The sequence below is a fragment of the Lonchura striata genome, chromosome 10 (assembly GCF_050655825.1).
Source record: "Lonchura striata isolate lonStrDom1 chromosome 10, ASM5065582v1, whole genome shotgun sequence".
Lineage (NCBI taxonomy): Eukaryota > Metazoa > Chordata > Aves > Passeriformes > Estrildidae > Lonchura > Lonchura striata.
Window position 1 is genome coordinate 15,866,255 of NC_140712.1, and position 14,454 is coordinate 15,880,708.

The following is a 14,454-nucleotide window of genomic DNA, read 5'->3' on the forward strand; positions in this document are numbered from 1 at the left end:
TCTGCATGGGGCCTCTGCAGGATACTTCCAATTTTGCTATATGTTATTCAGAATGCTGATTTATGAGCCAAATGTTGTTCTGCACTGTTTCAATGGATTTTAAATTTGTAGTTTAGCCAAACATTTTTTCTCTTGAGTAGTAAAGGCTTTTGTTGTGATGAAAGAATGGTCTCCGTGATCATCAGATTTGTGTAATTGAACTTGGTTTGGGGAAATAATTATATATAAGTGGAATCTGTTGAAGACGTATGTCTACCTGCATTACAGGACAAAGATGAATGGAGAAGTGTTTTTCATTTAAATATGACTGTTTTGTGTTAATGTTCAAAGAGTGAAATTTGGTGGTTATAATGTGATTTAACAGAGATTTTTTGTTTGCCTGACCAGAGGTTGAATTTTTTTTCAGTTTGGCCCTTTGGCAGCTGTATCTTGCAGAATCTTTTTTCTCTGCCTGCACTGTTAACTGGAAGCTGAAATTTTCTATTGCAACTGACCATAAATCAAGAAATTGCAAACTATTTCATGGTTACATTTGATAGTGACGACACATGGTCTTAAGTCTGTGTAAAACAAAGGATAAGACCATCATATTTCCAACCCTCATCCTCATTAGAGCCATGGCAGCTGTACAGAAGGATGACATTGCTGTTACGTGTTCAACGAAATAATAAGTGCAAATGTCCATATTTCACAATTTTATGAACAGTAAAGGCTTTAGAGTTGTCATTTTTCATGTAATTTAAATTACATATATTTTAGAGACCAGCAAAAACAAAGCACATGAATAAAATAAAATAAAAAATGCTAAAAGCAAGAAACAAATATATCTGAACTGAGGGTTAAAAGTATTGCTATAGTTTATTAGTCTAAAATATACTGACTCTGCTGGGCTAATGTGGCATGAGTGGGAAGTAAAAGACTGTGTGGTGAAAACTGCTATGAAGGTGATGCCTAAAGCACTTGACACTGGACCAGGGATGTGCAAACAGAATGTAATAGGCAAAGAACAGAAGTTCTGCCTTGAAGAGTTTGTAATCTGTACAAGACAGGGTAAGCAAAAAGGAAGTCAAATGTTTCCTTAGAGAATGATGTTTTATTTTAAACTCAAGTGGTTAATTAGTTTTTGTAGAATTGCTGACAAACTTCCCCAGGTGTGAAAATTAGGTGACCAGAACCTTTAAGTGGTGGCCCTTTTAACTCTAGAGTGTGTGTTAAGGAGTTTTCTATGGAGCTGCAGGTGCTGTGAATTTTGAAGTGCTTGTTTTCAATCCCATCTTGCCTGGACACCTGAGTTTCATTCAGTTTTTGCTTGGCTCAGCAGAAGAGGTTATGAAGACCTCCAACAGGAGTCAAAATTTCAAAGCTTCCAGATTCACTGTAAGTTTAGAGAGACAATAGTAAAGTGGCAGGAGTGTGTAGTGAGGCTGAGGTGAAGAAATTAAATTGGATAAAGGAGAACACAAATCAGCATTCAATGAGAATGAGATTCACATAGGAAAGAAAATGCCCTGTTTTCACATAGGAAACTGCTGTCCAATACCCCATATAGTTTCTATGCTATAGAAACTATATATGCTCCAAATACTGTTATACTCTGGGTGCTCATCTTCCTTGCAAAACGGATGATTTCAATGTAATGTAACCAGAGCTATGGATTATGGGGGAGAATGGAATTACCAACATTTAAGTCATTGCAGCAGCTGGGGTAGGACCTTCCTGATCTCTGCTTTCCAAGGTAGGTACCACAAGGTACTTGTGTAGTTTACTGTAATGCTGCTTTCTGAAATCTCCCTGGGGGCTAATGCTTGTGGGTGATTATCTCCATTTTCTTATGTGCTGTAAAAATTCAGACAGAGAATATCTAACCTGGGGCCAGGATCACGTGAGGAATTAGGTGTGTGTGTGTGTAAACAGCAGCCTGGCTTGAGTTGCTGAATCTGTTGTGAGCTAATATAGGCCGCTTTCTACTACACAATTTTTCTACACTTAAATTTATTGCAGATGAACAAATGTTTATAACACTTCCATATATAAATTATAAGAGAATAGATACTCTAAGTAACAATGGTGCAACTGGGTACATTCCTAAGAAGATGGCAGGTCTTGAAGGTCAGCTTCATCTCCATGGTTTGGGCAAAGGAAAATGTACTTTGTACATTAGGTGATCTATTGGCTAAATTCTGCCTTAAAAATCAAGTGATCAAGTCTGAAGTATTTGCTACCTGCACAGGTATATAATTTTGGAAGATAATACTTGCAGGGTTATAACTGATGTCATAGCAAAAGAACTGTTTAAGTAACAGTGGCAACTGGAATGGATGGAAAGCCAGGCTTTCCAAGAAGCTGATACACTTTCAGCTGAGCTGTATTAGAAAAATGGGAGGTTGGGTCCCTAGCAGCACTCTTGCTCGTTACACAGCCTATTACCACCATGTACAGACTGCGAAGAACGGCTCGCCTCGGTTCTGGGATGAGACAGACCTGGCACAGAGCAGCCTGTGAGGTGCAGCGGCACGGAGGAGGCAGCCCGGGCGGCGCTGGGGTCTCCGCGGGTCCCCGCGATCCTTCGCCTGCTCCGGGCCGGCTGTCCCGGCCTCTGCGGGCTGGATTCAGCAGAGGGCACTCTGCTCCTAGCCATAGAGGAGGCGCCTTCCCTTGCTGGTGAGAAACCTAAACAGATTGGAAAAGTTTCCAGTGCAACATATTTGAACAAACTCTTCATCGGTTATGTTTAGTTCACTGGAGCATATTTTTAACTTCAGTGGCAGGGATCAGAGCCCTTTCTCTACGTGCTGCTCTTAGCGGACTCGACGAAAGCTTGGAACATCAGTGGAAGCTGCAGCGCAAAGGTAGAGGATTTTGGCGTTCCTCTTCAGCCGCTCGAAGCTCAGAGGGAGAACGAGAGCAAAGCTGTCGTACGAGACATATTCGCCAGATTTACAGTAGGAAACCTAAAATTATTGTAGAGGGCAGCACGATTAAAGACCTACTCGGTGTGCGAGCAGATTTGTAGCTGTATAGCGAGAGTTACTTGCAGATGAGACACAGGATGGTTGTGGTTTTGGAAGCCGCTTTGCATCAGATTCGGAGGCTGACTTCACGGTAGCTTTTGCCCCTCGGGGGAAGACGAACCACTTGGTCCCGGGCTGCCGGGGTCTCGGCCCCCGACATCGGAGCGTCGCCAGTGCCTCCGGGGGGAGCGGGGGTGGGGAACGGGCTCGCTTGGCCGGCCGCCCGCTCTCGCTGGCCGGGGAGGCAGCGGCTGCGCGGGGGGCGCCGGGCGAGCGGCGGAGCCGGGCCGGGCCGGGCCGGGCTGGGCCCCGCGCCGCAGGTGGAGGCGCCCGGGCGGCTCGGGCCGGGCTGCGGCGGGCGGGCGGGGCGGCCCGCTGCCAGCAGCCTGTAGGACCGTGGCTGGGGCGCGCCGGTGGGCTGGAGCCTGGCGCGGGGAGGGGCCGCCGCTGGCGGGGCAGGCAGGATGCTGCATCCCCGGTGCCGTGACAGCCGAGGCTCTCCCGTGCGCCGGCCGTGCCCGGCCCGCTCCCCGCCGCCCTCCCGGCCCCGCTGCGCGCTCCCCGGCTCGCCGCACCAGGTGGGTGAGCCCGGCAGGGCTGCGGGGCAGGGCAGCCCCGACCCCTGCCCCGAGCGGGCTCCCGCGGCCGGGGCGGCGGGGCTGGGCGAGGGGCGCTCCGCAGGAGTCTCCGGGGGGCTCCGGGAGCCCAGCACCGGCACCGGGAAACACCGGAGCCGGTGTGCTCGGCCACTTGGGGCTCTCGGCAACGCCTGGACACGGGGGCGAAATAAGTCTTCCTTCTTTTATTGTCATAGTTCATACTTTTGAACGACAAAAACATCCAGGAGTGCTAGTGATTTTAGGACGGAGGGGAACTTCACGATGTTTTTGGAGGGAGGGAATAAAACGCTTCTTTCTGTAAGGAATCTTAATTATGTTCAGTTGAACAGGTGCAAGACCTATTTGGATAGATGGTTTTCCTTTGGGATGCCCGCTTTTTTAAAAAAAAGAGTATTTGAAGGAGAAGTTTGTATTCACTGTGTGACTTGGCAAACTTGTGGGGTGGTGGCTGAGGGGAAGGAAGGCTGCTTGTGTGTGTAATTGGGGGTTCATAAAACTTGCACTGTTTTGAGATCACTCTGGTAGTGCATAGTCTAAGACAATAACGTGCATTGGCACAAGAAAATAACAGAATTAGTAATATTATCACATGATGGGGTTTTTAGCAATTTTAAATTGACAAGCCCATGCTGGCCTTGTAATTTTGATGATTGCTAATTTGACGGATTTTCTTTTTTTCCTGAACTCTTATTGAGCCCTGATTGTTTAGTCTCTGAGCTTTCAAAGGCAGTGCAAATGACTGCTGAAATCCCAGGGCTAGGCTTTCATCTTTGAATGGTGAAAGTGCTGGAAAGTACATCAGGAGTTCTACGCTCCTTGGATTTTACGTTTGAGAGATCAGAGTGGGAGGGATTCCCAGTTTGCTAAATTCTTCTACGTGCAGGATGTAACCAAGCTTGCCCGCTGTTGCCAGCTTCCCCGGCCGTCTCGCTGTGTCCTTCGAGTGCCCGGCTGGAGCTGCCTCCCCTGCAGGCTGCGCTGCCGCTCCGGCCGGCGCAGCGCTGCGGTGTTTGCGCCGCGCTGCTGCCAGCGGCCGGCCCGCTTTGCTTCAGTCACTGAAATCCTGGCGGAGCCCACTCGGTTTTGTTTGTAACTTGAAACAATTTCTCTCGGCAGAGCCCCGAGGCGTGAGGATGGCCAGCCCTAAAGCCACTGGGCTGTCCTGGGAGATCACTTGGTTTGCTTTTGCTCTCTATGCTCACCTGCAGGTAGGTAATGAACTTGTCGCTGTTGTCATTTCTGGTTCTGTATCAGGTGATCTTACTGCACACTTTGCATTACTGTTTTAAACCAGAAAACTGCTGAAGGAGCTGCTTTGCAATTAAAAGTTTCCCAATGAGAACGTTTTCCTTTCACCAATCTTTCAAAGACATTAATGCAGGAAATGAATATTCTCTCCTGCTTAATATACTCTAGCTGACTTTACCAAAGGGTGACCAAAGGGAGATCTTTCCAGATGTGTAATGCCATGGGTCTTTCTAGGCAGCTCAGCTGTTCTCTGCCCCCAGGAGTTTAAGCACCTGACTGACAAATGTTAAGGTGCTGTAAGTGACAAGGGTTTTAGAAATGCCTTGGTAGGAACATCTAAAGCATTTACAAGAGGGGAGGTGGCCCCAAAAGGTCTTTGCTCCAAGTATTCAATGAGTACAGGAACCATGGAGGAAAAACCATAGCTGCCATCTGATCTATTGCCTGACACATGAGCCTAATCAGTTCCAAGAGGTGAGTATTTCAAGAAATATGGTGTGGTAGTGTGCTGCAGAGATGTTGTTTTACAGTATGTCATTCTCTATACTGATAGCTCCCACAGCACAAAATATTTCAAGGACTCTTCAGTAATAAATACATATAAATCAAATAAATCTGTAGAAAAAGATGACTAAATAAACTGAGAATTATTTTTTCTAATAAATAGGAACATTTTTGGGGCATTGTAATAGTTTTCAACACAAAAGTAAATTAATTAAATAAAATCAGTGTTATTGTGTGCTGCTTGTACTATTGCAATGCTGAGAAGTGGAGGCTGATGTGCTGGACAGTATATAAACATACATCCTGAAGAATTTCGAATTGAAGAATGCTACAGCAGGCAAAAGTAATATCAAAAGGAGTTCTAGACAGCTGAGTAAGCTGTGATCAGTTTATGGTGGATGTTGAGGTTCAAGGTAGTGGGAATGGGGTTCCCCTGCATCCTCAGTGGCACTGCTGAGTGCTGAGAGTGATTTGGCAGGTGATGAACCTCCTCTGTGGATGTGGCTGCAGCTAACCAGTGCACTGGTTACTTGAGTAAAGAACTTGCCATTAAAGTAAATGTTTGCATCTGTATTAATTGTGCAGTAAAACAGTGTATTCAACACATGTCTGAGCAGAGAGGGCCACAGTGGGATCTGCTTTTTGCCTGTGTGTTTCTTATGCAAGGAAAAGTTACAGATCTGCCTTGCCTGTTCAGCTTGTATTTTTGTGTGAAAGCAATTGAGTGATGCTGTAGTAAGCAGCCCTATAAAACACTCAGGAAATAGTTCATGCAGTTCCATTAATAGTTCTGTTCAAGATAAGAATAGAAGCTCGGAGAAGGGACATGTTAGTTTTGGTTTTGTGCCTTTTGGTTATGAAGGGACCATTTTCTGCTTTTAAAGTATTTTTCTTGTATTTTTTCTTTCACATTTTTCTTACTGCAGAGCTGGAACCAGTAGTGGCATAGTTTCCTCTTCTCCACAAATGGTTTGGCATAGCTTCACTTGTCTCTTTATAATAAAAACAACCCAAACACATTGTAGTAATCAATTGGCTATTGTGAGTAGCTTTATGAACACTTCAGTCCAGGTCAAATTTTATGGTCTTGATTGTCCTTTAAAATACTGTAATCTGTTTGGCATATTTGAGTCATTAGCACTTAACCCCAATCTTGTAGGCCTTTTTTATCCTAAGTTTTAGGTGTTTTATCATAATTTTAGGCACATTAAAGATATTTTACATTATTTAACATAACATTTTTGGTATCCAATAACCATTAATTCTTTAATTGGTTGCCTGGGGCCATACTAAATGGACCACACACAGTCATTTTACCCTAATACTGTACCATAACTTCCACTTCTGTTATTTTTGGCTATTAAAGTGCTTATGTCTAGAGCTAATCAATTAGAAACAATTGGATGCTGGGCAAGGTCACAAGTCTGTGTCATATCACTTATGTGCAATTGATTAATTTTATCCTGTTGAGGCAGGTACAGAATAAAAAAAAAAATGACCATTTAAAAAGAATGTGGTGGAAATGTGGTATGAATGTAATGCAAAGCAAACTTTAACACGAAAAGTTGTGAAAAAGAGGTAGCTGTTCCTGAGAAGCAATGGAACTTAACTTTGGTTATAGGAGTCCTTTCTGATCCTTCACAGCGTGGTAATAAGCAGTGTGGTGCTTAGCTGGGCTCCAAAATTATCTCTGCCCTTGCAGATGTGCTGTGTCTCAAATTTGACAAAGTTATTTTTTGAATGGCAAATTAGTTGCTATACTAGTAGGTAAATTAAGTTTCTTAGGATAACCCAGGGAAAAGTTTACCCCTGAGCATTGTTGAGCTGCCTGATTGTTAAATCTGCTCTGTGACCAAGAGCAGTAACATAAATCACTCAGGAAAAGATCCCTTGTGGGTAAGGCTTGGCCATGTTCTTTTGCAAGTACAGACCTGACCTTTTCTTGTATGTGCCAATATAAATGAAATTAATGGACCTGCATTAATCTAAAGCCAGTGGTAATACAAGCAGATTACATATGTATGTTTTTTTTGAAAACAAACAAGACAACTTGTCTATTAAATGGTAGCAGCAACATGGCATAACTCATTGTTTCTAAAGATTTAAATGATAACTCTACCCAATGAAGTTACTGTATTCTACAGATTATGTGTATTTGGGAATGTTAACTACATCCCTAGCCTTGAATTTATTGCTAAATATTGCTTAAAAGTCTCCTGATTTTTCCTCACATTGTAGCAGGAGAGCTATTAATTCTGCAGATTTTAGGAGAAGGTTAAGCTAACAAAGTACAAGTGTCCAAGTCCAGTTATGCTGTTTTGAAGTGATCTCTTGAGTACACATTGCTGCATATTGGTAATTGAAAAGGCAGGATGTTCAGCCTGGTAACCACCTCTTTCTTAACCTTGTGATGATACTTTATTACACCATTCAACTAGATGCTGTTATATTTGCAATGAAATGTATGTAGGACTGTACATTTATAGTCTTACTAATGGATTACTGGCAGGAAGAAACGATGGCTATCAGATTTGTATGGGCAAATATATATCAAGAATTTTACACATGGATTCATTTTAGATTTATTCTCTGGTATGTTGTTTTCAAATCAGGAATACACTGATACTTTCTTATGTTCCTATAGTCCAAATTAAACCCTCTACAAGTCAGTGCATTTTGCCTCCAAAGACCATGGGGCTGGTAATGTGTGCAGAGGGAGTAACAGCAAAGACACCATGTCTGGGTATTTAAGAAGCATTAAGTCTTGGTTTCTATGGAAGGGAACGTTTCATAGGTCGTATATTCATTCAATAAACTGTTGGTTGCTTCCATGATTTATGTTCCTGCAATCCCTGCCTGCATTATGGTCTTTTATAACTATCTGTGATATTTTGGAAATGAAGGATATACATACTGAAAACATTATTGTCTTCAAAATGATTCTGCCATAACCAATCTGCCAAAAACTACCAACATAGTAAATGTCTTTAAGGCTGAGCTGTGCAAGGCCAAAAATCTGATGTCCATTATATGACATAGTGGACTTGGAGACCATCTTTGTGGAAAACCTTTGGATTATTGTTTTACAGTCACTGAATGTGTTGAACACTGATGTCCAGAAAATAGATTATGAGCTACATGTCATACAACATTCTTAAGTCTCCAGTGACCTTGATCAGAAATATCAGGGTGAGATTGGAAAGTCCCAAGTTAACTCTGAAGCAGTTTTCTGTTTCTGTAGGCAGGTGGCAATTCTGCACCCATCTGGAGTTTTGCCATCAGCCTCCAAAGGCCTGTGGTTTTATTCTTAGTGTGAAGATTGAGTTGCTGCTTCTAAAGACAAATAACACATCTGAGACTCTGTACAAATATTTAGATTTAAAATATTCATTGCTATTGACAAGGTTGCAACTTAGTGACTGCATTACCAGAAAACTTGTGCTTAAGTTTCTGAATGTGCTTTAAATTTATGACTGATAATGATTGCTCAGCCAGTGCTCGTAGAATCTGAACTGCTGTTACCCCTGGTTTACAATCCAATAGTGGAATTGCCTGAAAAGTTGTTGTTTCTTGTGACTTGAGACACAAATTATGTATGAATACTTACTTTTTAAAATGTGTCATAAAAAATTAAAGTCAGCTATGGGAGAGGACCAAGAGTACAGATGTCATCAATGGAGGCACCCCTCTACTATCTAAGTTATTTGTTATGATGATAATTTCTCATTAAGTTAAACTGAAAGTTGGACAGAAATCCTCAGATTAGTTGTGTGTAGAGCTGCATATTTTTGTTTCCAAAACCAGGTATCCAAGAGTCTGGTGCACTTAAAGAAGCCTCAAGAATAGGAATAATTTCTAACAACTGCCAGTGGCTTCTAATTTCTCTTGAAAGAGTAGTCAAGAAATGAAGGAATGGCTCTAGGATGATCTTTGGTTTAGAAGACACTTGAGTGCTTAGTCACTGATAATTACTCATTCAGGTCTGCTTGGTGCAGCTGCATCCCTCATATTCTTTACCAAAAAGGGCCATAAACAGCACTGAGGTGGCAAGTTTTGCACAGTGCACCAAATTCCATTCCTGCCTTTGCATCACAGAAAATGCACATGATTGATTGTACTGATATTAAAACTTCTACTCTTCATACAGAATTCAAGATTTAGCCATCCAATATAATGCATTTTGCTTCAAAGGAACACACATTTTAAAATTGGAGTCCTTTTTATTTGCTGTTACTTCTGTAACCTGTAGGTTCACATATTTGTCTTTATGTTCAGTTTTTGTGCTTAAAGCTTTTCTTTAAACATTTCTCCATGCTTGCCTGAATCCCCAGGAGCTCCAATATGGCTTGCAATTGAATAGTAAAGTGAATTCAGTGATAGTGGAATCAGAGTCATAATCATGCATCTATAGTTGCTGGCAGTGTAAGTCTATGCAAGAAATCTCAGGTATAATTCTATGATATTGTGCAAATACTGTACTTTAGTCAAATCCATTTGTTAGTACAGTTTTATACAGTTAACAGTACTGATGACAATTCTGTGGCTGTGCACAGTCCAACACAGTCACGCTTGAACAATTCCAGTGTAATTCTTATTAGGTAAAATCTCTGCAAAACAGGGCCAGTTTGTGCATGGTGAAAGAATGGGTTTGTTTCTGAAGTACAGTTTGATAGGAGCACAGCATTCCAGAGGGGACACTGGATATAGCCATGGTAGCTCCAGAGGGAATGCCGAGACCCACGCAGGAGCTGTGCAGTGCTGTGGTTCTGATGTGCTCCGCGCACTCACGTTCTCCTCAGTGACACACAAAAACTCCTTTAGGTTTTGAAATCGTGCACGTAACTTCCTTTCCTGTAAGGGGAGAACTTGAGATTAGCTGAAGACTATAGACTGTCAAGTGCCCTTGCATTTGAGGGGCAGGGTTTCAAAATTCCCTCACTTCAACTTGTAGGAGGAGGGACAGTTCTATGAACTCCTTTTTGGATGATGACAGCCATACAAGAGCACTGAATTAATGCAGATAGAGCCGTGTTTTCAGAAGGGTTTGTGGAGTCTTTGTTTTGATGACTTTCAGTAAGACTTGAGACGTTAAACACAAACACTTTTAAGTACTCAATTGCATTGGTAAATGCTTAACTCGATTTCTCAAAACAAGGTAAATTTCAATTAACCTAATGGGAGCCAGGCATTAGGTGCCTTAGGCACTTCTAAAAAGTCTGGCTTATTTTTCATCATATTTAGATGATTAAACCAAAATTTTCAACCTAAAAATGCTTTTGACATAATAGGTTTTTGGTGTGTGAATTCTAGTACTCAAGTACATATTTGATAATATTTGAGAAGTGCAAGTACAAGTGTCACATGTTTATAAAGAGAGGGCAGTTTTTGAAAACTTGGCCTAATAAATCCCTTCCAGACAGCATATTACATAAAGTGTTTAGCAACAATGTTATTTCTGTTTCTAATTTTGTATTTATTAGATTTAGCATCATTATGGAGGGAAAATGAGAACAATGTTTTCAGACTGTTTTGAGAAATGTGGTTTCCAAGAATTGTCAGTTTGTCATGCTTCTGGATGCACTAGAAACACAGTGAATTCAAGTTAGCTCAACAAAATTGTGAAGCAATATTAAAACTGCATTTATGACTGCAGTTACTAGATTGTTTCTATATCTTAATGGTTGTCATTGGTGTCCTGGTGGGAGGTCCCAACTGCTTAATGAGACTGATTTGTAGCATTAAATAAGTGGAACGTTTGTTTATATGTTGAAACATATATTTCTGTGTTTATGTAATGGTGTTTTTTTCTGTCATCAGGTGCTTTGCCAAAAAATTGAAGCTGCTTAAAATTTATAGGATGCAGTCTCCTGTTAGTGCATGCAGACAAAACTGGGCAACATTTACAGTGTCTTTGTGAAAGAACCTGTAGGGGCTCACAGCATGGTAAATCAAGGTGTAGAGGAGAGTTTTAGTTGCCTTTTAGAAGCAATGAATAAGGTGACATGGACACACCTGCACTGCTGCAGAATGTGGAGAGTGAGGGATTGTGTTTCCTCAGTCTCTGGCAAGAAGTGTTTCCTGGCATGCACCTTGCTGAAGCTCTGAGAAGATTGCAGGAACTGGCTTTATTCCCAGCTGGCTGATTCAGCAAGAAATTAACTCCAATCCCCCCTGTTTTTGTTGCAATTTCCCTGCTTACATACGTGGCTCTTGGAGGCTATCTAGTGGGATGGAGAAATGTGAAGGGACAGGTACTGGTTCTGATTAATTCAGATTTGTCTCTTCTGGTGGGTATTTTCTTTTCTTTCTGACTACTGCAGCCTCTTATGGTGTAGCAGTGGTGTGGAAGCAGAAGGCTGAACAAGTTCAGTGCTTTCTGTGGATGTACAACAAAAGAAATATGCTAATATATAATTTGTCTTCCTCTCCTGAGAGTCTTCTCTTATCAGATGGTTTCGAGGTCTCATTACTCATTTGGTGTTTTGTTCTCTTGAGTCTTTAAATGCTTTTAAATCGTTCCCTGGTTGAGTAACATGGATGCTGGCTGAAAAACCCAATAGCACTGTAGTGTTGAGTATTATCTGCCTGCTAGGCAATGCCCTAGCTGTAAACTGCCAGGTACATGTGGCACACTATGGATTCTTTCAGCTGATCTCATCAGCACTTCTGTTGAAAGCAGGACAGAGAATACATCCATCCCTGGAGAGAATGGCTGTGTGTGCTTTATGCTGTGTAGGGGATTTTGCTAAAGCCACTAACTGATAAGATTGCTTGAACAGGCTTTGGTTTTGTCCCCTGGTTTTATAACTTTATTTAAATGAATATAAGGTGCTTTATGTGACTGAAAAATTATATGTTTTTTCTAGACTGGTGATTCTCAGATAATTCTTTTCAATTTTAACAGCAGTTAACAGTGCTAATTGAATGTTAGGAAATTATGTGAAAGGGAGGTGTAAGACAAAGCAAAGAGTACCATCCTTTCACTGTAGGAATTCCTGGTTTGCCTGTGTTGGTGCACTGTATACAGCTCAAATCTCTTTATAAATGGGGTGGAGAGGCTAGGCAGGAATCAGCTGGTAACTTCTTTCTTTCAGTGTAAGAACTGAGTGCCTTTAAGTAAACCCACAAGGTGGAGAATGAAAATATGTAGTGTGGGTTTCTCCCATGTAATGATGATGATATTTGATATTCCTTCCCATACTTTTTGAGTAGAAGGTTACATGGATGGCAGGGGAGACAGGATGAGTACTGGGAAGATCCACTTCAGTACTGTACAGATGAACCCCAGCAGGCTGGGAAGGTGACTCCAGGAAAGTATTGCAGCATTCTTGCTCTGGACATGCTTTTTTGGGTGTCCAGTTATGGGCTGCTATTGGAACTTGATAGACTGGATGGTTCCTTGGTCTGAATCAGTTCAGCTGTTCTTAGGTAATTTTGGTGTTCCTTGGGGCAACGTTTCAGTATCATTGAACTAGAACCAGCTATAGATTTATGTCACTTATGAATCATCATTTAAAAATTAACAAATACATGCTCCAAACTCCAGGAGTATCTGGACAATTGTCCTGGACATGGGAATTTGCTCTAAACCTAAATGGGTGCCTCCATTCTGAGCTTCTTTGTGTCTGCTGGGAATATTTTTTAATTTTTATATTGTTATTAATTTTTTTCATGTGAACATTTTTAGGATGTTTCTGTTATATTTTCAAATGTTAAAATTTTAGAATGATTTTTCAAGTATCCAAGGAAATTCAGGCTAAATTACTGGAATAGCTTCTTGTTTTTAAACAAACACTAGTATTTTCTTGAGGAAGATAGATAAACTTAGCTTAAGTTCCACTTCCATTATGTGATCAGTCCTTCTGTAAAGCACAAATACTCCAGACATTTTCCCTGCATGAGAGAGCACTTGCCTTCCCCTCAGTGTAAAACTGCACACCCAAATGCTTTTCCCGTTTCCTTTTCCTCCCTCTTCCAGTTAAATTTGGAACACAATAGGTTGGTTAAAACTATAAGGAAAACCTCCAGAATTCTGTCTTAACATATGGGGTTTTACCATGCAGCTGTTTATCTTCTGCTAGGAGGGAACTATAAATGTGTTTTTAATGCCAGGAGCTGGCTTAAAATGCCATTAGTTATCTGGTGGGAATAGATTTGAAAATTAGTAAGCAATTAGATCAGTGGGCAAATACATTTTACTTAATGTTGCAAGTCTCATGGGCCTTTCCAATATCCTGTTAGCATCACCTGTTCTTAACACCCAACCTTTTAAAGCTTTTCCCTTATGCAGTGTGACAATAAAAGGGAAAATTTTGTTAAACTCATAAATAAAAATTAATAATTTAATTTTAATTAAAAAACCTCCAAGCTGCATGGTTTCTCCAAGGGAAACTGAGATGTTCTCAGAACACTAATCTTTTCTTGGAGAAAATTCCTTCCTGTAGATAACCATCTTGAGAAGGGCCTTAGTTGGGATAACAAAACATGTGGGTTTTGTTCTGATCTTTCAAACTTGCTTGAATTGAATTGTCCTTAGCAGACATCAGTGATGCATTTGTTTGCAATTGCTTATTTTTATTGCTGAATTTAGACCTCTGTGAGCCATCTATAATGTCACATAGATGCCACTATTCAGAAATGGGGGAAATGTAGGGATTAGAAACTTTCTTTTTACTATTTCAAATGTTAAGGCCAGTCTTTGAGAATACTGAGGAAAAGACCTACTCCTCTTCACCTGTACTGTCGAGTGCCTTATCATTCCTTGTCTGCCAAAGGCTCACTTTAAATCAGTGATAGTATGAGGGCTCTTGTACTCCAAGCTCCACAAGATTTCAGTTCTGAAAAAGATCCTTCATGAGATTCCTGTGCCACAAGTGAGACCTTATTTTGAAAATTCAGGCCTTCTACTTCAGCAGGACAGCATTCTGCACCTGAGTAACAAGTGAAGTCTGCAGGCACTTTGCCTGAGACATCAGTGGGAGTTTGGAGGAGGACCTGTCCATAGGAAGTAAACTGAGGCTGAATTTCGGTAGTGCTAACTACTTGGCTATCATATTTCCTGCAGTGTGGTG

At 41.4% G+C, this 14,454-nt stretch overlaps 1 protein-coding gene across 6 annotated transcripts in view; it reads left to right on the plus strand.

Moving 5' to 3' along the window:
• ADAMTSL3 (ADAMTS like 3) overlaps positions 1-14,454 on the plus strand; it is a 178,225-nt gene that overhangs the window by 2,675 nt on the left and 161,096 nt on the right. For 2 of the 6 annotated variants that reach the window (XR_014957531.1, XM_085588300.1), the window contains exon 2: positions 4,748-4,839. Coding sequence is in view for 5 of the 6 variants with exons in the window: in XM_085588300.1 (XP_085444426.1) it covers positions 4,748-4,839 (92 nt within the window). In the remaining variant the exon portion in view is untranslated. Of the gene's footprint in view, positions 1-2,618; positions 2,943-2,963; positions 3,103-3,431; positions 3,590-4,747; positions 4,840-14,454 lie in introns of those variants that run through there. The other 4 variants (XM_085588304.1, XM_085588302.1, XM_085588303.1 and 1 more) reach the window with 4 other exon arrangements.